Source organism: Ambystoma mexicanum, chromosome 1q (assembly GCF_040938575.1).
Source record: "Ambystoma mexicanum isolate Mex_15411 chromosome 1q, UKY_AmexF1_1, whole genome shotgun sequence".
NCBI classification, from domain to species: Eukaryota; Metazoa; Chordata; class Amphibia; order Caudata; family Ambystomatidae; genus Ambystoma; species Ambystoma mexicanum.
In genome coordinates this window covers 589,766,519-589,790,491 of record NC_090922.1, presented here as the reverse complement: position 1 = coordinate 589,790,491, position 23,973 = coordinate 589,766,519, and the positions used below count along the sequence as shown (strand labels likewise).

Here is a 23,973-nt window from a genome sequence, read left to right as displayed (position 1 = left end):
TACCAGGTCTTTGTTTCAGAATGACACGATTTATTGGATTTAATCTATTCTCACCAATGCGGCATAAACTATATATTTTTATATAAAAAATATATATACTATATACATATACACACACTATACATACATGTATTTGTAAACACAAACACGTTTGTCAATATGTACAGATCTAAAAACATACAAAGCTAAAAATAGCAGCAGGGCTGTGGGCTTTTCAGGAGGAGGCAAAGGAAAAGGGGGCAGCTGTTCGCTTTTCCATAGCACCACCGGCTGCACCAGCCCGCTTCAGGGCGCTTAGTACCGTATTCTCACAAACACACCATCCATGGCCCAAAGCGCCGTTCTCCCAGCGTCAGTCCCTGGGGTCAGGGAAAGCGTGAGGGTCATTAAAGGGTCTGCGAGTGTGAGTGCACAGCAGTAGCAGTGCTACTATGAGAGTGAATTCATGTAAATACATGAGCCTGCGTACTGGGAGGGGACCTGTGAGACACACTTTAATGAGGATTTGGACGAGTGAAATAGTGAACATGAGTACTTTAAGAGCGTGCATGACTGAAAGAGTGAGGCCCAAGACCATAAGTGTGATGTGAGATTGCAGAACAGTAGAGGTTAAGTGCAAGAATTTGATAGGCGAGTAAAGGAGTGCAGTAGGAATGTGTTGGACAGAGAGAGATGTATTTTTACGAGTGTGGCGTGAGAGCTCCAGGGGAATATGCGAATAAAGGCCTGTGCGTTTTTAATTGGCTGTTTTAGTCGTGCATGTTTGCAGGAGTTTGTAATAAGCCAGAACGTGTGTGCGATCCTGGAAGTGTACTGTGTCATGCTGAGGCTACATCATGCCTGAAAGTCAACACATGGGCACATTATATCACTGAGCTATACAGATATAGTGTACAGTGCAGTGGCAGAGAGTAGGCTTCTGTGCACTTCCAGGAAGGATGGAGCCTCAGCAGAACAATGCCTAACAGCTATCAATCGCTCTCACTGTTACTTTCTAACAGCTGCTGCAGCGTGGCAAAGATTCAATCTAAAATGGCTTCTCGCAGGGGTCAACTTGAGTGGGCATTCTGGGGCATTACTCGAAAGCAAAGTGCTCTTGGCTTAAAAGCAGGTCCGGCTGCAGGAGTCACACATGACATGCTGCCCCTCTGCCACTTTATAAGTGTGGTGAATCTATGGAATTTATCGAGGGTTGGGCTCAGAAAGGACCACGACCCGAACCTAGAAAGACAACCCAGTGCGACAGACCTGTGTGTGAAACAGGAGTGAGCCTGCCAGTGACAGAGAATCAATGTGAGTGATACCGAAAGGGGGCAGGGACAGTGGATAGGTTTGAGTGACATTAAGGATGTGAGGGTTTATGAGTAACAGTGAATAGCTTCCAACCCGAGTGCGACAGGGGCAGAAATGAGCCCGCCAGAGACAAGTCGGTAGGTTTGAGTGATAGAGTGCACCTGTTAGGCTGTGAAGGATAGTGGATAGCTGTGGACCTGCAGTGACAGTATCAGTCCGAGCGGTTGAGAGTGATGGTTACCAGTAACAGAGACCAGCTGCAGTCAATAGTGGCACTCAACAGTTAAGCATGTGTATGAATAGGTGAGAGTCTGCCTGGGACTAATGACTTATGCACTCTGTTCACACAACTGCAAAGGGCACATCACTCGGTAAGGGCACTCCTCTGGTGGAATCTCTACCTGTGAGATAGTCAAAAAACACAGCGAGCCTCCTCTACACCCTGCATAGAGCCTCCAAAACGGAAGCTCACTTCTAGACAACAAACACATGCGAGACACTGAAGGCTGCTGCGGTCAACACTGTCCAACTTCTACCATCACTTGCTGGAGTCACTAACTCCGTAATGTACAGTTTTTTCTAGTTCGTCCTCATTTCTCCTGCCCTTTCCACCATACATCATTGGAGAGTATTTCTTTTATTTCGATGGCTGTGAGTTTTTCCATCTCCTGCACTCTCAAATACCTTGGTTCTGTTGGCCCCAAGGTCCAGATCTTCCTTTCAGATGGAGCAGGAATTGGCCCGTTTTCGAGGCTTGGGGTCCCGGACATCCTGGGTCTTGACACAAATGCACGAAGAGCAAAGAGTGCGCGAGAGCCGGCGCAGGCCCAGCCGGAATACGCTGTTTGACAAGCTGTAGATGACGCAGTTGCAGAAGCTGTTGCTGATGGCCAACCATGTAGTGAGGAAAGACATGGCGGGGCTGTCCAGCACGCGTGAGCTCTCCAGCAGGAAGTAAGCGATGTAGGGTAGCCACAAAGCATAGAAGACACTGGTAATGCGAAACAATACCATGGCATAGCGGCGGTCAGGGGTGGGCCCGCCTTCACTACCACTGCCACCCTCAACCTCTTGGCTGGGAAACCGGGCCCGGCGGTCGCTCATCTCCTTTGTGTGCTGCCGACATATCTTAAAGATGTGAAAGTAAGTGAAGCAGATGACCAGGGCAGCAGGGGCATACAGCAAGCAGACAATGAAACCTGTGAAGTAAGCAGTGGTGGGCCAGGATGTGGCACACCAGAGGAAGATGTCGCCATGGTAGCCGGGCTTGCCCCAACCGAAGAAGGATGGCAAGAACACCAGACACGAGTATAGCCAGATGAGGACAATACACAGCCGTAGGCGGCACGGCGTGACTAGTTGGTTGTAAGACAGTGGCTTGGTGATCGCCAGGTAGCGGTCCACACTGATGAAGGCCAAGCAGGCCATGGAGACACTCTTGAGCACAGAGATGATGTAGCCAAACACCTGGCAGGTCAGCGATTCATGGACGCCGGTGGAATAGTGAAGTAGGGAGAGTGTAGGGACCAAACAGCTCACCCCAACAAAGAGGTCAGCGTAGGCCATGGTCTGGATGAAGTAGCTGGTGGTGTAGTGATGGAGCAGCGGGGCGCAGTGAAAGACGAAGATCACCGTAAGATTTCCGGCGATGATGAGGAAAGTGAGCAGCACGATGACCACAGTCTCCAAAATGCAGACGTCCACTGCGCTGTAGTGGCCGAAGCCCAAGGGGCAGAGGTGCCGTCCAGAGATGTTAACCGAGGCGCTGCTTAAGTTGACGGTCCTGGAATCCAGCCACCAGGAATGGTTCATGGTCCGGCCAGCAGAGCACACTTCCTTCTGTCGAGGGGCGTCTCAGGGTGCACGGTGGCAGCTGGCAGCCGGTCCGGCATCTCCTGGGCGAACCTCTGTTCCAGCGCTTCGAGGGTCGTCGAGGCCCCGCACGGAAGCCACTGCTGGGGTTGGATGAGGCAAAGGGATCCTATGGCCTCTCATGCCGCCTCAGAAGCGGGTGGCAGCGCCGTGGCAGAATGGGCAAGGCCACAGAGATGAGGGGGCACACATGGGGCGAGGAAAGACCACAGGTGAACTCTGGCAGACATTCTCCATCCATTCGTTCAGGACACATGGCAGGCCAGCGGCAGGGCTCGGGCTCGTGACCCTGCATGGTGGGAGAAGAAAGAGACAAGGTGAATACATCTCATTCTGGGAGGCGGTGGGACAAAAAGGAAGCACCAAATGACCACTACCCCTGGCCGAGAAAGCAAGAGGGGTAACTGCCCCAATGATTCGTGTGCCCACACTAGCCTGCGCTGCCCGGGCTGCTGGGAGAGCAAGAAGGCGCAGCCGTGTCTGTTGTGATGGATACCCACACATCGCATGTTCAGCTGCGATAACCATAGTGATACTGATAGTCATGGCAAGCATTTATTGGTTCACTCTACTAATGGACATGTATACCCCCACGGGGGGGGGGGGTGCCCATTATTAACCCCGTCACCCCTAAGAAGGATTAAAGGCTCGGTGGACTTTGCTGGAACTCAAAAGTGACAAACAGCTCCCGCAGCTATTTTAGCAGCCTGAGGGATGGGCTCACAGGGAAGAGAAACAATGGGTGCTGCTGGAGTGCTCACGGGCGAGTGGGGCAGAGGGGCGCGTGGCTTTGTGCCGCGAACGCATCTCAATCTAAAGGGCCAAGCACTAGGATGGACAGAAGACCAACATCCCGGACCCCATTCATACCCTGAGAGCGTGCCTCGCCCTTCCCGCCACGCCCACTCTGCCTCCCAATGCACGGCCTGTCCATTGTTCAGGACAGCACCCCCCATAAGATACCATTTCACGCTCAAGCCCCATGGCAACGGGTACAAAATGTACAGTTGCGGCAAAGAGGTCAATGAGTGAATGGACGCAGGCTAGTTTGAAATCCACTAACCCCGCTCGGGTACTAACAAGCAGTGTGAGAAGCTGCCACTTCTATAGTGGACTTTAACCCCTAATGCTCCGAATACAACTTCACATCCACACTTTCAATTCCCACAGACGGAAAATAGCCGATTCCGTTCGCGATGTCCTTGTAACAAGACACACACTCACCCGCACCCCAGCGGCGGAACCCCGTTCCCCAGGACAGCTCACCTCAGTCTCCCCCTGGAGCATCACCACTAGACTGGCGCTGGCACAGGTTGGCACGGGCGTCAATTCACAGCATAGGAAACATCCACTTGTGCTGTGGCTGCGACGGTTACATCCCCACAACGCTGCTCTGGGGGTAAGGCTGCCCTGCGCGGATTTTTGAGGGGCCGGGTCTACTTTTGTCAAAAGGTCACCGTTACACTTGCTCTGCAGACGTTTTAGGGGTCTCCTCCCAAACAGAGCAAAGATGTGCATGACATGTTTCTGTGGCACAGCGAAACTTGCCCCCAAAATGTCTTTAAACTCGTCCTTGCAAGGAGCCCGCTTCCCAGCGTGCTCTGGAGGCGCCTAGAGCCCGGCTGCTCGGTGCCGCCCCCGCGCTGGTGTGCGACACTGGACGGGGCTGGGGTATCGGCGCAGTGCCTCGGTGGCCTCTGCCTGGGCATAAAGAGTCGCCCGTCCGTGCATGCATGTAGCTCAGCCGCTGCTGCCGCGTCTCCTGCCGGCGCTGCTCACATTACCGCTTTCCTGCCTGCTGCACCTGGGGCCCCCGCTCCTCCTCCCTTTCTCCATAAGCCCCTCCCCCACCATCCTCCTCTTCCCCCTCCCCGAGAGCCTCCTCACCCCATTCATAGATCGCCCGCCCGCCCCCTTTCCCCGTTCTCTTCATATATGCTCACAGCTAGCTCAGCTACCGCTCTTAAACGCACACTATTTCCTTGCCCTCCTGCTCCCAAAATGCCCTTTGCGCCGGTCTCTGTCCCTTGTCAGTGAGAGCACTCTTCCAATTACCTCCCAGAAGACGATCCTCCTCATCCAATTTAACCCACCTCTTCCCCATGCATGCCCTCTTCCCCTAACTGCCGCGCGGCGCCACCAATGTGCACTTATCCCCCTAACCACACTCTTCCTCCGCCTTTCCCACCCTCAACATGGCATGAAGGTAGGACCCTAGCACATTGCTGCCGCCCAGAGCCCACCTGCTGCAGCATGCTGATGCACTGGAGCCCCCCATCACAAAGGTGACTCGGCCCTTATGCCACGATCAGCTGCGCAGCCAATCGCAAGCGCAGCAGATGCGGTCACTAGGTAACAGTTGCCAGGCCCCCCTCGGCCCCCTCCTAATAGAACAGTCCTCAAGGCCTGCAGACAGGGATGATTCGTGGTCCATGGGGACTAAGCGCACGAAGCCCCTACACTGGGCTGAAGATATTATGAAAGGCCCCACACACTACTTGAAATGGAATGTAGTGGTCAAAGCGCGTGCGCCAGGTCTCCTAAGTGCCATCCCACGCACCCATGCCACAGGCATGGCCTTGCGCCACGGACGTCTGTGTCTAGTCCCTGCAGAGGTTATTCAGCTGTAAACGAAGGCGGCCTGGCACTGGGAGCCCATACATTATTCATAGAAGTAATACGCTCCGGAACCCGGAGAAAGTCAGCTTGAGAGGGGGCTGAAAAAGCGCGCGACAGACAATCACCAAGAGCGGGCCCCAGGTGTGGCGATAGTGAACTAACTATGACAAAGGCGACGCTGCTCCAATTCCCCAAGAACTTAACACACTGTGGGGATGCAGGGCTGCATGATACTACTTGTGCCGCAGGGACAAATCCACCAGGAATCAAGTTTGGAAGTCCAATATGCCCAAAACCACTCTGGGCGAAAATAAAACGAGAAGAGGGCGGGAACAGACCACAGGAAGTGGAGGTTTTCAGGAAAAAAAGGTTAATAGAGTCGACCGTAAGAGAGACAGTTACACATCTAGCAAATAACAGGGTAGGGAGAGGGGCAGCACTAACAGCCCTTGACCATGCCAATGAGCAGGGGAATCTGCAGGTCCAGGATGGCACATCAACCCTTAGTCACGACTACCAAAACGGTATTCATGGAAGAGTCATGTCTTTCATGCATTGGTATTTCCAGAAAATATGTGCTTTATCATCCAATTGGGTACTTGGTTCTTATACTAGGCCCCTCTTTCCATACCATGTTAAAATAACAGATTTGTTCTTGCATTAAGTTCTCATTTTTTACCCTAGGGTCTTGTACAACAACGTTGGCCTGAATTACGTATCGAGGCCAACTCACCCCCAACATCTAATCTTAATCCTATTTGTCACGCTCTTCCCCCTTAACATGAATTGATTTTCCATCCACATCCTTTGGTGAGGCCTGATCCCTCCCTTCTTTGTCCTTGGATAGCCAAGCTCTCATTCCTTCTTTCTTCTTCCTTCAGTGGATTCCCATTCTTTTCTTGCCCAGTGTCCCCAGTTGGACTGCCATTCTTCTCCTGTCTTTATCCTTGAGTGAATTCCAATTCCCCAATTGCTTATTTTTTCTTGGCTGGACAGCTCCTATTCCTTGCTTGTTCTTTGTCACTGGATGGACTACCATTTTCCCCCTGTTCCTTAGTTACAGTCACATTCTTGTCCTGTGTCCTCAGTTGAACTCCCATGTTTCTCTTGTTGTGTGTCCTTAGTTCGAATCCATTTTCTCTTGTCCTATGACCTTGGGTGGACCCATATTCTTACTTGGTTCTTTATCCTTGAATGGGCAGGCTCCCATTACTTCCTAGTTCTTTGTCTTTAGATGGACTCCCATTCTTCTCTTGTCCTGAGCCCATGTGCTGGACTCCCATTCATCTTTTGGCCCATGTCTTTGGGGGGGGAGGGGCTACCATTACCCATAGTTTTCTTTTGTCCTTGGATGGACCGGATCCCATTCCTTCCTTTTTGTGTGTGTCCTTAGGTGGACTCCCTTTCTTCTCTTGTCCTGTGACCAAGGATGAACTCAAAATTCCACCTTTGCGTGGACACCATTCTTCTCCTGTCCTGTGTGCTTAGTGGACTCACATTCTCCCTTGTTCTTTGTCCTTGGTGGACACCCATTCCTTTCCTGTGTCTCGAGATTTTTCCTTTGTTGTGTTTCCTTTACTTGCCAATCTCTCTTTCCACCATCGGGCTGGCGGAGTGTGGAAGAGATGGTCGCATTCTTCCCCCATGCTTCTTGTCTTTGGGTATAGTTCCAATCTTCCTTTGTGCTGAGGTGGGGTATGAGTCCTCTCCTGTTGATGTACTTGAATGTGACCAACTTCTCCCCCATACTTTCTTTCCTTGGCTTGAGCCCTCATCTCTCCTATCACTGTGTGTGCTCACATTGTAACCTTTTTCTTTGTTCTTGGTTGAAGCCGAGTTTTCCCTTGTTTTTTACCCTTGCTGAAGTCCATTCTTCCTCCGTTAATCATTCTTCAGTGATGTCCAGTCCTTCATATGTTCTTGAAATGGAAGGGGCATCAATTGTCCGATTCTTTGTTCCTAATTAGGGTCCCAATATTCCCCTGTTGACCTTGGTTGTCATTGCATTGTTCACTTGCTTTCTGTTCTTGGGTGAGAGGAAGTCCATTCTCCCTCCTCTATTCTTCTTTTGGTCAAGGAATCAGGAATTCTGAATTAAGGATGCTTACTACCAGTCATGCAAGCCAGGTGGCATCAGTCACGCCAGTCAAATGGCGTTCAAATCAGAATCCACTGAAAACCCGTAAATGTGTGCTAAACAATTAGAAGTATACCTTTGGGGAGCATGGCAGGCAACAGCGCAAGACACCCACTTTTGAGAGGAGCTCCAGTGGCTCCTCCAGAACAGAACAAATACATCCTATAAAAATTAACGATACATGACTAGAAAGCCATCCAAAGAGCATGAAGCAAGCCATGAACACTACAGCAGCTGGAGTACCACTGCATTATTATTATTATAGTTAGGGGTTTTATTGAGTGTGGACCTAGCTTCGGAAGCAACTGCGTGCTTTACAATCATAGGGGGAAGAAAACAGTGAGGGAAGCAGAGAAAAAGAGTGGGGTGCTAAAAGGGGAGGGTGAGGGTAGGCGATTGGCACTAAGGGATATACAACCAACCATGGTAGGAGACAGTTTGGCACAATTCACAGGGCCTCATTCCGAGGTATGCCGGTAAGTGAAAAATGATGCCGGTATGTAAATACCGGCATCATTTAACGTACCGTAGCATTCTGACCCACAAACCCGGTATTTACGGCAACGTTATTTACTGTGCCGCTAATAGCGGCATAGGCGCGTACGCGCGCCTCTCCAGGCAGTAAATACCGGCATGCCGGTAATAGGGGGCAATCACAACCCACGCAAACATGCAAATACCGGCATCGCGAACCCGGTAATAACGGGCTGCATGATGCCGGCAAAACAGGTATCGCGGACCACCCGCAAACTGCAAGCAAGATACAAGGCAGCTGCCACAGGTGCACACAATCCCCACAGGTGGAGCCAATGGAGGCTGTGCCAGTATACACTGAGAACACCCACACACCACAACCCCCCCACAGGTGTAGGCAATGTAGAGTGGCCCAGTACAAAAGGAGCACACCCACACACCACACCCCTTCCTACACCAAAATGCTACCACTAGCATTTGCAATCATGGCGCAGGAGGACATACCTATACTGCTACAACTACAGCAACAACAGCAACAACAACAACAACAAGAACAGGCAGCACAGAGGAGACACAGGAGGAGAAGGAGGGTGAGACAGGCCCAGCAATTACCACCAGCGCAGCCACCAGTGCCTCGTAGGCAGCCACCAATCCCTCGCACCAGACTCAGCCCATTCAACCTAACCCATGAGCAGATCCACACCCTGTACCGGTTGGACCGTGACACCATCACCACCATAGTGGACATGATACAGAACGACATTGCCAGCCACATACAAATACTCACTGCCATCCCCCCACTACTAAAGGTGGTGTCTGTGCTACACTTCCTGGCCACAGGCACCTACCAACACACAGTGGGACAGCTGCATGGCATTTCACAACCACTATTCTCACGCATGCTGAACCAAGTGCTGGATGGCCTCCTGAAGCACGCAAGCACCCATATATCCCTACCACAGACTGGCCAGGAGATAGCCGAAACCAAAGTAGGCTTCCATGCACTGGCAGGCATGCCCAATTGTGCCGGTGCCATCGACTGCACCCATGTGGAATTGGTAGTCCCCCATGCCATAGAGGCGGTGTATCGCAATCGCAAGCAATACCACTCCATCAATGTGCAAATGGTATGTGACTCCAGCAAGATCATCACCCATTGCTGCGCCCAATTTCCTGGATCCACACATGATGCCATGGTATTGCGCAACTCCATGCTACCCCGTCACATGGAGCGACATGCTGGACCAGGTGCCTGGCTGCTCTGTGAGATGCACAACAGGGCCATGGGCATGCCGTGGGGTACTCATGTGTGCAGATGCAGAAGGGGTGGGCTACTGCACCCGTGTGGGAAAGGGGGGGATAGATCAGCAGGGAAGGAAAGGGGGGGAATAGTGCAGCTGGGTGGCAATAGCCAGTGAGTGGATGATGAATGCAGAGCTAAACACTCCTTGCCTGAACTAGCCAAACGGAACATGACATCACTGGTCCACATCTCACAAATAATGCATATGGATGTCAACAAGTAAGAGGCACAACCGGGGCACCATGGTGATGGCAAGCAATGCATGACTGAATAGGGTGGCAACTGTGGCAATGTGGCTAGTGTGACCAGCATAGTAAAGAGTATACAGCATGAATTGGAGGGTAAACATGTGCGCAATACCACAGCACATCTGCCTCAGCATGCATGATTACACCCTGCATCGTCTATTCAACCCCATCCAGTGTACCACACCTCTTTACAGCATACATTGCATATAGGTGACTGCTCTGTACACGTACAGGGACATGTGCATGCCCACACCAAATAGCTGCTGCCATGACCATGCACCCTGAAGGTGGCAGTTCAGATTGACACACACCCATTTGTATCTGCTTGCAGGTGATGGTGGATATCCCTTGAGGCCGTGGCTACTTACCCCTGTGCGGAACCCGCAGAACAGCCATGAAGAGGAGTACAATCGTGTGCACACTCGTACCCGTGTTGTGATTGAGCAGACCTTAGGCCTGTTGAAGGCGCGGTTCCGCTGCCTAAGCAGGTCTGGTGGGGCACTCCTATAGTCCTGAGAAGGTGGCAAAGATCACCATGGCCTGTGTCATGCTGCACAACATGTGCGTCCGAAGGAATGTACCACTGCCACCTGACATTGACATTCATGGGCCGGGTGAGGATGAAGGGGATGGAGACAGAGGCGAAGGAGCCCCCCTGCCAGTACGTGATGCACGGGACGGCCATGCTGTACGCCAGCACTAATTGACGAATACTTTTAAGACACAGGGACCATGAATGACTTTTGTCAGTCAGACACTGGGCCAATGTGAACATGCATGAAGGGAATGTTGTTATTTGGACACTGAACACCGTAACACATTAAATGGATGCACACCAAAAATAACACTGTCCAGCCATGGATTGTTCTCCTGAAAACTTGTGTATTATCTGTAAGTGCAAAACTGTTCCCACTCCCCCCTCCCAGAACCCCCCAACAAACTCCCTCACCCACCCCACAGACCCCAGTGAATAGCCCAACAAACTCCCCCACCCACCCCACAGACCCCAGTGAATAGCCCAACAAACTCCCTCACCCACCCCACAGATCCCAAATGTCCCCATGTGTGCAACAAACAATGTTGCCTTCACCAATGTTCCTCCTCACATTTTTTCATTTCCAAAAATGTCATTTCTTTGGGACTTTTGGGTCTTGGGGTGCCATGGCCGCCCGCCGTGCGCTCCTGCGCGTTAAGCGCACAGGGCTTGATTGAACCGAGGTGGAAGGGGTTGACGTGGTGGAGGTGTCAATTGTCAATCCCCTTGCTGAGCCATGGTGTGACTGCTGCACTTGCGTGATGTTCGCTAGTAGGGCCTCGGTCAGTGACCCCATGCACTGCCTGAATGCAGACGTGGACGCCTCCACGGCAGCTGTATTCGCAGCAATGGCCGTGGCTATGGCCTTCATGGCCTCATTACCGGCAACGACCTGTTGTCGCATTATCTGCAGCATCTCGTCTTGGCGGGCCTCCACCCTTGCCAGATGGACCTCAAAGGGGGTTTCAGTCGCAGGTGTACCGGTGGCTGGTGGGGTGGTGGAAGGCAGGGTGGTGGAAGGCACCTGCGTGGGGCCCTCGTCCTGGGCACTGCCCTCCTCGAAGATGCCCATGTCCGAATCTCCAAGGTCGGAGTCATGGAGACATGGGTCATCCAGGCTCTCTGTCTACGCAGGGGGGGAGGTGGGGCCAATGGGGGTTCGGCTGGGCGTTCCCGAAAATTCTTCGGCCTCTTCAACCACCTCTGTGGACACGACGTCCGTGGTGGCCGGCGGTACAGCTGACACTATTGCAGCAGGTGCCCCCTGCAGGGTCGATGCCTTGCGTGGCACACGGAGTGGTCGCAGGCAATTTCTTGGAGGAGGGGGTTGCGGTGGCCCTGGTCCCCTTGCGTGCACTGGATGTGCTTGCCCCCCTGTCCTGGGTTCCACCTTCCTCATCGGTGCCTGGGAGATAGAAGAGATGCAGGTCATCAGCGAGATTGCCAAATGGCAGCTGTGATTTGTTGCGGTGTCATATGTTCATACATTCAGGCATGATTTCATTTCTGTTGTGTGGCATTTAGTGTACTGAGGGGGCATGTTGGCAATAATTGCATGGCTGGTGGCATTGGATTGTATAGGTGTGGGGGGGGGCATGGATGGGTCATGTTGCACCACTGTTGGGCTTACATATTTCATTCAGCATGCGTGCAGGGGGTGGAAATCAGTATTCTGTTGGTGAGTTGATGTTGCCTTGGATAAAGGAATTGGCTTGCCTAATCTGACTTCCACCTCACTTGTGTCACATCATGTTTTGTTATAGGTGGATGTGATGGTTCACTCACCTTCCTCTGTTGTAGTAGCTGCCCCGAACTCCTGGTCTCCTATCCCCTCTATGGATTCTGGGTCGATGAATCCACTTGCGATCTCCTCCCATGCGGTGAGCTTAACAGGGGAGTGTGTGCCACCGCCTGTCGCCATTGCGGCCCTCCGGTTGTCCGCCAGGATCTTCCGGACACGGAGGCAGAGGTCGTCCCAGCGCTTTCTGCAATCCCGTACGCTCCTTGGGGTGCTCCCCACTGCTGTTACCCTCTGAGCGACCTCCTGCCACACCTGTTTTTTACAGGTTTGGGCCGCATGCTTCAGGTCCGTGCTTCGGATGATGTCAGCATGCTGTTGTAGGGTGTCCGCTAGCATTGTCAATTCAGCATCTGAAAAGCGCTGCTTCCTCTTCCTTTGTGTGCTTTTTCCGGTGGCCTTTGACATCCTGGTTGTGTTTTGGCAGTCAACAACACGGGTGTAGTGGTGGTAATGGAGGATGGCAATGGATTGTGTTTTTAAAGATGGCCGGAGGCCCGTTTCCCGTTCCTGCGCGATGACGTGATTTCTGGATCCGGATTTTACATACACGGTTATACCGTGCCGGTATTTAGGTGTTGGTATGAGGCGGTGACGCTATGGGCGGGCCGCACGATGCCGGTATGAGGGGGTTGGGGGCACTTTACCAGCAGGGCGGAATTGGCACTACCGGCATGGGGGAACGCATGTGCCCGCGCACTCGTAATCACCCGCAGTTAGCGGGTTCATACGAGCACGGACCCACTCGTTCCGTCATGCCGGTAATGCACCCGCTTTTACCGACATACCTCGTAATGAGGCCCACAGAGTCTCAGGTAGGGTGGGGAGTGTAGGGTGTTTGGACCTAGGTGTTAGCAAGGAGCCATTCCTTGAGGAGGAACGTCTTGAGCTCTCTCTTGAAGTGTACCTGTTGCAGTTAGGAAGGGACACTGCAACAGCAATAACAGCTGGTTCCTCTGAAATGGCAGCCTGCAGGTGAATAGACAAGACTTTGGAGAGTGAGGAGGGCCAGAGAAAGAATAAAGCACATTAGTTGCTCCCCACCAGTGCTCATCGGAGAGGAAGAGAGGAGAGGCTGGAAGGAACAGCTGGGGAAGATGCAGTAACTTCCAGGCGCTAACAAATTTAGTCCCAAATACAGCTTTCTGGGGTTAAGTGTCCGGAGCAAGGGGACCAAGCACTGGAAAACCAAACACAATTCAGAGGGGCACGGATTCACTCATGGAGGTACACTCTGCTCCCTCTTATACGTTTCCTGTGCTTCAACAATGTCCCCATGGAGCGAGGCCGACTCCACAAGAGACCAGGGATCTAGCCCTTGGAAGTTCCCTCCTACATGCCACCTAACTGGGGAGGTGAGGCAGAGAACTGAGGCCTCCGGCCCCGGGAGGAATAAGGTGCTGAAACAATGAGTGGCTTGGTGATCACCAGGTAGCGGTCCACACTGATGAAGGCCAAGCAGGCCATGGAGACGCTCTTGAGCACAGAGATGATGTAGCCAAACACCTGGCAGGTCAGCGATTCATGGACGCCGGTGGAGTAGTGAAGTAGTGAGAGTGTAGGCTCCAAACAGCTCACCCCAACAAAGAGGTCAGCGTAGGCCATGGTCTGGACCAAGTAGCTGGTGGTGTAGTGATGCAGCAGCGGGCGCAGTGAAAGACGAAGATCACCGTAAGATTTCCGGCGATGATGAGGAAAGTGAGCAGCATGATGACCACAGTCTCCAAAATGCAGACGTCCACTGTACCAGACTCGGCCTCACTCCATAGGGACATTGTTGAAGCACAGCAAACGTAGAAGAGGGAGCAGAGTGTACCTCCATGAGTGAATCCGTGCCCCTGTGCATTGTGTTTGGTTTTCCAGTTCCCTCCTACATGCCACCTAACTGGGGAGGTGAGGCGGAGAATTGAGGCCTCCGGTCCCGGGAGGAATAAGGTGCTGAAACAATGAGTGCAACTAAAAACACAGAGACAAAGAGTCAACCAACATAAATGACTACTGGAAATCCAGAGAGACAACATGGATCCCCATCCCTTCACAATGGGAAGACGGGCTGGTGTCCTGGAGGTGATGGGCTCATTAACATGTAATGGAATACTGTGAAATTGGTTTCATATTGGACTTAGACAGTACCTTTATGCACATTTGCAATCGACTTGGGGTGGGAGAGGGTACATGGATAAACCAGGGAAGAAAAGAGCCAAGAGGGGTATTAACTCTTTATGGCACTCCAAGGCAAGAGCCCCATCACAGTTAAGCTCCAAGGTGACAGAAGTGGAGAAATATAGTTACCAAGGGGCAACCTCAATGACATGTACAAAAGAAGATCTGCTGGCATAGAGGAAAACCCTCCAAGTGTCCCTACTGTGGGGAATCAGGCCCTAAGTAGCCATCTTAAGGGCATAGTAAATACAATGGAACCATCAGTCAATGACATCTCTGTCACAGTCCCCAAAGTGCAGAAAGGCATACGATTGCGGCATCACCTCACGGAGGAGTGAACTATGAAATGCGATTATTTGGCAAACAGATCGAGGTGGGGGAATATCCGGCTGAAATGTCTGCGGGAAGGAAGTGAGGACAGGGATTCGATTGCCCTTTCCCAATTGATCTTTAAGGCTCTTCTCCCCGATACGCTGGAAACCAACATGAAACTGGACAGAGCTCACAGAGTTTGTCCAGCAATAGCAGGTGTGGAAGACAGGTTGAGAGATGCCCTTTATAAATTGCAATCATATGCCTTTTCAGGAAAGACTTACCGAATTGTCAAGGAGGGTGATGGTGGATCCCGTTTGTGGAGAGGCGGTGGGTGAACTTGAAAGGGTAAGGAGAGAATTGACCTCACACATTGATGAACGTAATGATCGGAGTAACTTCTATTTGAAATGTGCGTATTATGAGAAGGGTGAAAAATGCAAAGGGTGGTTGGCTTATAGGCTGAGGAAGCGGGAGGTGGAGCGGTCTATTCCGTCGATTCATACGCATGACGGCAGTATAAGTTATCATCCGGGTGAGATAAACAACATTTTCAGAGACTTTTATGAAGAACTTTACAAGAATGAGTCGGAGGTATCCGGTGAGGGTACAGCATTTCTGGATAAGGTGGGCCTATCTAGGATTAATGTGGATGATTCAGAGTTGATGGAGGAGGATTTTTCGTTGGATGAGGTTAGGATGGCGATTGGTAAGTTGAATGCTGGGAAGGCCCCAGGACCGGATGGGTTCCCGGAGGAGTTTTATAAGATGCTGCCGGATTCGGCTTTACGATTGTTGCTAGATATGTATGTGGAGTCGTTGACCATCGGATTACTTCCTGAGACTACTCGACATGCTCTGATATCGGTTTTCTTGAAAGGAGGGAGGGATGTTACTCTGCCTTCCAGTTATAGGCCCATTAGCCTTGTTAATGTTGATAATAAGATTCTGGCGAAAATGCTGGCTTGCAGGTTAGAGCGTCTGCTTCCGTCCGTGATACATGTGGATCAATCTGGTTTTGTGAAGGGTAGGAAGACCTCCAGTAACATTAGGAAGATTTTGAGTATTGTATCGAAAGCGAGTGGTCAGGAGGGGGGTAGTGCTGTTTTGTCATTGGACGCAGAAAAAGCGTTTGATAAAGTGAATTGGGAATTCCTCTACGCAGTGTTGGGCAAGATGGGTTTTGGTATGAGGTTTATTTCATGGATCAGGTTGCTATATAGTGAGCCGACTGCAGAGGTGGTCACCAATGGTATGAGGTCAGGGAGGATTAAAATAGAGAGAGGTACGAGGCAGGGGTGCCCTCTGTCACCTCTTCTGTTTGTGTTGGCTTTGGAACCACTGGCCGAGTTTATTAGGAGGGCGGAGGATGTGGTTGGTCATTCGTGCTGGGGGATAGCGCAGAAGATTTGGCTGTTTGCGGATGACATGATCTTAGTCCTTAATGATCTTAAGAAATCTATACCGACATTGATGGATGTTATGGTGGAGTTTCATCATTGTTCTGGATACAAAATTAATTGGATGAAATCAGAGATTATGCCTTTGACACATTCTGTTGATAGGAGGTTTGTGGTGAACTTGGGCTTCAGGTGGTGTCCTGATAAATTGCTGTACTTGGGAGTTCGGCTTACTCCGGAGATAGGGGACATGGTTAAGGAACATGCGCAGGTCATGTGTAGTGGTTTGCGGACGGACTTTGAGAGATGGAGTCTTTTGAATCTTTCTTTGTAGGGTAAGGTGAATGCCTTAAAGATGATATCTACCCCAATAATTACTTATGTTTTGAGTATGGTCCCTTTGATGTTCCCCAAGACTTTTTGGAGTGAGTTGGACAGGATGCTGCAGGAGTTCTTGTGGGATAGGAAGCCCCCGAGGTTGAAGTTGTGGAAGTTACAATTGCCATTGCATAGGAGTGGTCTTGGGGTGCCGAATTTCAGGGCATACCACCTGGCTTTCTTTACAGAATTTTTGGTTCCATTTGTGGAGGACTTGCAGGATGTCTGGGTAGAGGCTGAAACCAGTTTCCATGGGCCTTTTACTCCAAGAGCTGTGTTGACTTTGGTCTCTAGACAGAGTTGTGGATATGATTTGCTGATGGATAACATGAGGAGCGCCTGGAAGGGCTTGTGTTGTTATTTGACGGTGGACGCTTTGAGGGAGCCTGGTGCCTCGGTGTGGCTAAATCCTGCTATCAAAATAGATGGCAAGGTGGTGTTTTGGGCAGATTGGTTTCTGGGTGGGGTGAGGTGGGTTGCTGATCTGTTTACAAATGGTCGTTGGATGAATGCAAGGGAATTGCAGCAACAATATGGTATTGAAAACTTTAGACCCTCTGATTTTGTGAAGCTTAAACATGCGATTGGAGTTGTGGATTTGGAGAGGAAAATTGCATTGGATCTGTTTGCAAGGAATTTGGTGGGTTCGGGTGGGGGACTGGCCAGTCGCCTGTATAAAGCATTTGTGTCGTGTTATCAGGGGAACGATTCTTTTAGAGAGGAATGGGGCAGGAGAATCGGATTGGATATCACTGAGGGCTTATGGCAAAACATGTGTATGAATGTGAAGTTGTGCTCGCTGGGACTCACGGAAAGATCGAGACGGATTAAAATTCTTAATCAAATTTATTGGACGCCTGAGAGAATGTGTAAAAGAGGGTTGTTGGAGAGTGCAGATTGTTGGAGATGTTCACGTGAGATTGGTACGATGAAACATCTGCTATGGGAGTGTAGGCTGGTGAGACTGTTTTGGGGTGAGATTGGACGTGTGTGTGATGAAGTGATTGTTGGTCTCCCGGTCTTGGATTATAGTGTGATCATATCATATTGGGGAGTGATGAGTCTTTGGATGATCTCACTCAAAGTGAGAAGAAGTGTTTGTTCAGAGGGGCGATGACTGGTAAAAGAAATATATTGAGGAACTGGAAAAATGCTTTGACATTGAATGTGGAGACATGGTTGTCTGAGATGCAGGAATTAGCAAATATGGAGAGAGTGATGTATAGGAGACTTGGTAAATTGGCTTTGTTTGAGAAAATATGGGGTAGATTTTTGCAGTTGTTTTAAATTGACATTATAGTTGTTGGGTGGGGGGGTAATTGAGAGATGTATTTGAGATGTTGGGGATTTAGGGTATTGTATATCTCGCTGTGTACATAGTACTGTGTAAAATGTTGTGCTTTTCTTGTGTTTTTTTTCATGTGTTATTTGATACACGCTAATTGTATTGGGATTTGTTATGGATGTTGTGTAAATAAAGTTTCAACAAAAAAAAGGAAAGACTTCTGAAGGCTGTGAAGAACGCAGCCCTCTGGACTTTGGGAATTCATGTATGCAGTTGTTTCACAACATCTTTGAGACCACGCTACTGTACAGATGTCTGCTGAAGCTGATAAGGGACAAACTTTAACAGGATAACATTGACCTTTGCTGGCTATACCCAATAAGTCTTCAGTTCAAAACGAAGGGAGACTAACACCACATTGTAAAGATATCTTACAGCAAAAATGATGCCTAAAAAAATACAATGTGTAAGGCCTTCATGAAAGAGCAAGAGAGTTAATAGTTACCAAGGATGTCATTTGTTGGAAATCTATGCCCCTTGCTCTCTGCCATGTTCAAATAGGTTGCCATTCAAAAGTGTTAAGAAATCTGAATGCACCCAACACTTTGAAAATATGGTAAAAATAACTTTTTATTGCCAACAGTTGAGGCAGGATTTCAAATGTAACGCCAAGGATGTAGATTACATATTTTCTTTGAGTCGCTGTTTGACAATTAAAACGGACAAAGCTGAGAATCAGACAAGAACTATGTCCCATCTATTGGTGTGGGTTTACATCCTGAGGAGTTCAGCCACCCATAGAAAGTGTACTTACAGTGAAAATGTATTGCCTAGTCAATGCCTATCTTTAATGTGTGTTTTGGAGGACACAGAAATTAACATCGGTAAAGTCTACCGCAGCCATATGTAATTTCCTGAGCCTCAAACATCAAGCACAGGACATTTAAATTACACTTATATGATATAGAAAACTGCATTTATTTCAGTGACTGTCTTTATTATGTATTTTAGAGTGTAAAACAAATTCCTAAAAATTTGAAAGCCCTATTGCAGCATTATGGGAAACATTATTGTATAATTTCACTGATAAGATTGTATAGATTTAATTTTATCCAGGAGGATCTGAAATGTAACAGAGCTGAAGCTACATTATGTTTCATTTCTGCTTTGCCGAGTTGAAAATTGTCAAAATGGGGAAATTAAACCTAAGAATGCACACAAAGGGCACACACAAAGGGTGACGTTGGTCCAGTTTGGCCTCGCACCAAAGTTTATATAAACAAGCCTATTTTTTAAAAGTCTTTAATGGGAGCTTGGGCTTTCAGCTTCAAAGGGGTTGTCATCATTCATCAAACGTCCAAGAATATCACAAAAACTGCATTAGCCCACAAGCCTAGCAAAACGTTACTGAACTCTTTGTCCGCAACAAACAAATATGTGCACTGAACAGACTTAAAAGCAAAGTTTATGGAATTTGTGTCTGGCAGACAAACAGGCCTCCTCTCGATATATATAGATCACACACAAAAGGAATATGTAGGTAATGTACCGCCACTGCTACCTGACGGAAAATGCCTGCAATTCCACACTAGAAAACCTAATTTATTTACATGAGGAAAATCTCACATTAAATGTATAATTACTAAATTGATCGCTGCATTGTAAGAGAAGCTCAGATTGACACACAATTGGGACAGTTTGTAGGTAGGAGTAATATCTATCAGAATATGTAATAAAAATATACCTCATCACATTTTGAATAGGACAATAAAAATGCAAATAATGATCTAGAAAACACAAGCAACATCCTACCTCTGTAAGAGAACACAGAAAATGCAGAACTGTTATAGAATAGCACTCAGTGTACTTAAGCTGGGATCAGGCAAGCACCTGCAGCAAAGTCACTGTTTAAAGGATATGTCTTTCAAGAAAAATAATTGAAAAGGGGGTTTATAACACCAGCATTGAGCCAGGCTTCTAAGAGTGTCCTGGGACTGTGATTCGGTGTTAGGTTGATGAGCTGGTCAAGTTGGTCGAACACACGATGTGGTCAAAGCAGCAACTGCATCTGGCATGAAGAAGCTTGGGACCGTAGTATATTCCAATATTTGTTGAATAGATATGTCACAATCATATTATGTGCACTGTATTGTGTGATAAACTATTCAACACATATTTGGATGTACAACTTTCCCAAGATTCTTCGTGCCATGTGCCATTGCTACTCGGACCGCGTTGTGTGTTGGACCAAGTCGAGCAGCTCAACAACTCAATGCCAAATCAAAGCCTCAGGACTACTATTGGACAAAGAGCTAGGTAACTATACAGACGCACATGATATTTACTAAAGCACAAAACTTGAAACAACTAGTAAGCCCCAGTCACATAGCCAGCACTTTCAGTAACACATGGCTTTGAGAAAAAAAATTCTACTGATTTTTCCGTTGCAATAGATGAAAGGTATGTCGATCTGCACTTAATAAAACAAATGTGGTGGATATTTCAAATAAGTCAACAAGTATGTTCTCAAACAATTTATGAATTGTTAAACCAAATTTAACGTTTATGTCATTGAATGTATTTGTTTCAAATTATATGTGGGGAGTACAATTAGAAACCTCAAATCCAGAATTGTGGAACATATTCAAAATATAAGTAGTAGAGACTTAAGGTATCCATTATCGACACATTGGAATGAATAACATCAAGATGATAACTAAAAATAAATGTTTTAGGGATTGGAATATATTGCACACGAGTAAGGACAAAAAGATATAATCAAAACCAAGTCAGGCAGAAGCAAAATGGCTCTTCTAAAAAACTGAAAAAGCATGACCGTTTATATGTATGTTTTATTGATTTTGGAAAATCCTGTAACACAGTATCCAGGCCGTGTCTTTGGGAAAAACTAAGAAAACTGGGTATTGATCCTACCTTATTGCATTTCATTATATCTCTATATTCTGATACAACAGTCAGGCTCAAGACAAATAATGTGGAGCACTTACCCTTGATATGGTTACCACCACTGGTATCAAGCAGAGTTGTTTGTGTATTAGCCCCAACCGTGTACAATTTATGTGTAGCCGATATGGATCAACATATAAAAAGTATCCGTAATTTTCCACCTATTATTGGAACCACACCAGTACCATGGATCAGCTACGCTGATGATACCATACTTATGGATTGTACTTCAATTGGATTACAGTTTTCCCTTAATACACTAGCGGAATATGCCCAAAGCAATAATCTGCAAATAAATGGCTTAAAAACAAAAATATTAATATTTGGACAGAGAAACAAAACACCCATATCTTCATGGCATATCAATGATGTTAAATTAGAGGTGGCTGAGAGGTGTACTTATTTAGAAGTTCCTATTCAAAGTACTCCTTGTAAAGAATTTTATAGTACTAACATACGCTTAAAGGTGTTGAAAAAATGGTTCCTACTTAGGAGGATTATGCACAAGAAAGATGCTAATAACATCGAGGGCCTTATTAAGATCTATAATAGTGGTATTATTCCAAGCATTACCTATGGGTCCTTTACTATACTGGAAACTAAATTAGAAGGGATTGTTACGCTTGAGACAAAAATTTTGCATACTATCCTAAATGTTCCTCAGTCAGTTCCTGTGACTACACTTAACGTGGAACTTGGCATACCATCAATTAGATCCATAAGATTGATCCAAAAATGTGCTTTATATTTCAACATCATTCTGACTTTGTCCGATGAAAAATCGTTCTATGGGTTATTGGTGGAACAATGCAATAGAAATTGTAACAATCTCTTCTTGGATAACTTGAAAAAATGTGTGAAGAAATATTTGAAGCTTCTTAACTTAGATCTGGAGGAGATGTTAGCTAATCAGAATCAAATGAATTTATTTAAGAGGAAAGCTAAAGAGCACGATTCCTGTATGAATATTGACTATTTATCTAAACACACTATGTACAAGGAATACAGTACACAGGCCTTTATTGGGTGCCCCTCGCTCATATCTTACTAAAATATTCTCCTAGGCAAAAAAGGGAATGCCGGCTATGTGAGGTGCCAACCATAGAAACAGTGAAACATCTTCTTTTTGAGTGTGGGGACACTAAGAGCTTCGACAAAGTTGGCTATGGATAGCTTTGACAAAGTTGGCTATGCATATGTCAAGTGAAGAACTCTGAAGGAAGGATGGGATTACCCTACTATGGAGGAAGATTATCAAGATACTGGACATTGATGTCAATATAACTTTCTTAGAGTTATATTAACTATACTGACTAGTTGCAGCATTAAGTACGTGACATTATTCATTTTTGTCTTAGTCTACTCTTTTAATCATCTTTTTGTGAAAAGTTTTGCTTATTCAAAACTATACCACAATAAAGAAATAACATTTTTTTTAAAATGCTCTAAAGAGATCAAAAGATGTATTACTTATTTTTTTTTTTACGATTTAACATCTTACTGACTCTTGAGCATACGGGGCAATGGGCACAGATTCCAAGTAAGGAAAGACTCTGCCGATTATGTGGTTTAAAAATTGAGACCTCTAGACCTATCCTCACTCCATGTATGCAATTAGTAAGGGAGTATGCTTGTGGATTTAACAAGTCTGTACCCATAATTGTACTTACTGAGGAAAATCAATTCTGGGCTGCAATTATTTTAGGTTGAGTCTATTGTTATTTCAGGGGCTGCTTACTATGTTTGGAAGAAGGCCCTCACCCAAATAATTTCCCTGAAATAGAAATACCTAAAGTGTTTGATGTAATGGATTTGAATGTATAAATGAACAATGCATTGTCTGGTTCGTATTGTTTTGATTGGCTGGATTTCACCTTTTGGACAATCAATTTTATTTCCTCAGAATCAAATTTTAAGACGGTATCATAGATGATTTTACTGGTGATATTTATACATTTTTCTTACATTAATATGAATTATTTAACTGACTGTCTCTCTGTTCGATGTCTGTAAATGAACACTATGAATATGTCTGCAATTTTCTTCATCATTAGATTTTAATATTGTGTAAAGGTTTGCATTAACCATAAACACAAATAAATACATTTTAAAAAATGGCTCTTCAAGATGGTTGAAGTGAACATGGGAATACATTCTTTGAATGCACTTACTTTTTTCTTATTAAATAATTGATTGTATTTATAACATTTTGGTTATAGAATCTAATATTGTTTGTTATCGAGTGTCAAAATTATCAATTTCCTTCTGTCCATATATTTAAATAAGCCATCATTTTAATCAAACACATTTTGTAATTTTTTAGTAGCTAACCAATTTCATATAAATATGAACAGTGCTGGGACAATGTTATACAGTGTTCAAATTGATTACCTTGGTTTAAGTTAACCTATATTCATTTGTCCGTAGGTAATAAGGAGTCAAACAGTGCTTAAAATGAAGTTTGTGAAACCATTCAACACTTGGTTGTTGGAAATATATTTATGAAGAAAACATTTTTTGAAATAGGATACAAAATAGCCTATTTTGCACCAAATTGTGCTCATTAAGCCTCAAGGTGCTAGGTGTGAGAAACCAAAAGGTGTCTCACCTACTAATCCCTGGGGATATCTCTCTCAGGTGGCCAGGGCATGGCCATCGCCTTTGAATTCAGACACCAGGGGTGGGGGTGAGACAACTGATGGTGAGACACGGTATTCCCCCATTTCCCTTACCCTTGACCCATCCTCTTTTATAGGACCCTCCAATGTCCCAACTCCCCCCTTTCTACACAAACACTGGGCCGAAGAAGAGGGCGAGTAAAAAGGCTAACCCTTGCACATTACATTGGACATGTCCGACTAATTGGGTCAGGCAAAGTCAGGCACTTGACTTTAACTGCATACATTCGACATTCTTTAGCTCTCCCCACAGGGATAAAAGGCGAAACAAAGAAACACACTCTGAGCAAGGTGGAACACGAGAAGGAGCATAACCTCTGGCGCAAAGGCGAACCCACTGGAGCAGAATGACTGGCAGAGGGACAAGATCAAAGGGCGGATAGACCCAGGAGATACCTGCAGGAGGTCGTTGCCTCTGGAAAACCATGAAAGATATGCAGAGAAGGGCAGATCCCAGACAAGAAGACGGCATTGTGTTTCAAAGGCGCAAGCGACCCTCCCTGGTTATCGA

General features: G+C 47.3%; 2 protein-coding genes across 3 annotated transcripts in view; both read right to left on the bottom strand.

Moving 5' to 3' along the window:
• The window catches only part of RABGAP1L (RAB GTPase activating protein 1 like), a 3,056,406-nt gene that overhangs the window by 1,384,639 nt on the left and 1,647,794 nt on the right, over positions 1-23,973 (bottom strand). The gene's annotated exons all lie outside the window — the stretch shown is intronic.
• On the bottom strand, positions 18-4,988 carry GPR52 (G protein-coupled receptor 52). 2 transcript variants are annotated; one of them, XM_069641101.1, is made up of 2 exons: positions 4,390-4,988; positions 18-3,454 (listed from the first exon to the last, which is right to left on the bottom strand). In XM_069641101.1, exon 2 carries the CDS (start codon positions 3,103-3,105, stop codon positions 2,014-2,016), a length of 1,092 nt encoding a protein of 363 aa, XP_069497202.1. In that variant the 5' UTR covers positions 3,106-3,454; positions 4,390-4,988; the 3' UTR covers positions 18-2,013. The 2 variants fall into 2 exon arrangements, with proteins under 2 accessions (XP_069497202.1, XP_069497201.1); XM_069641100.1 differs by having other exon boundaries at positions 4,432-4,988.

Bases quoted from the DNA above. Each gene is read 5' to 3' on its own strand.
- GPR52 (XM_069641101.1), bottom strand. From the start codon at position 3,105: ATGAACCATTCCTGGTGGCTGGATTCCAGGACCGTCAACTTAAGCAGC.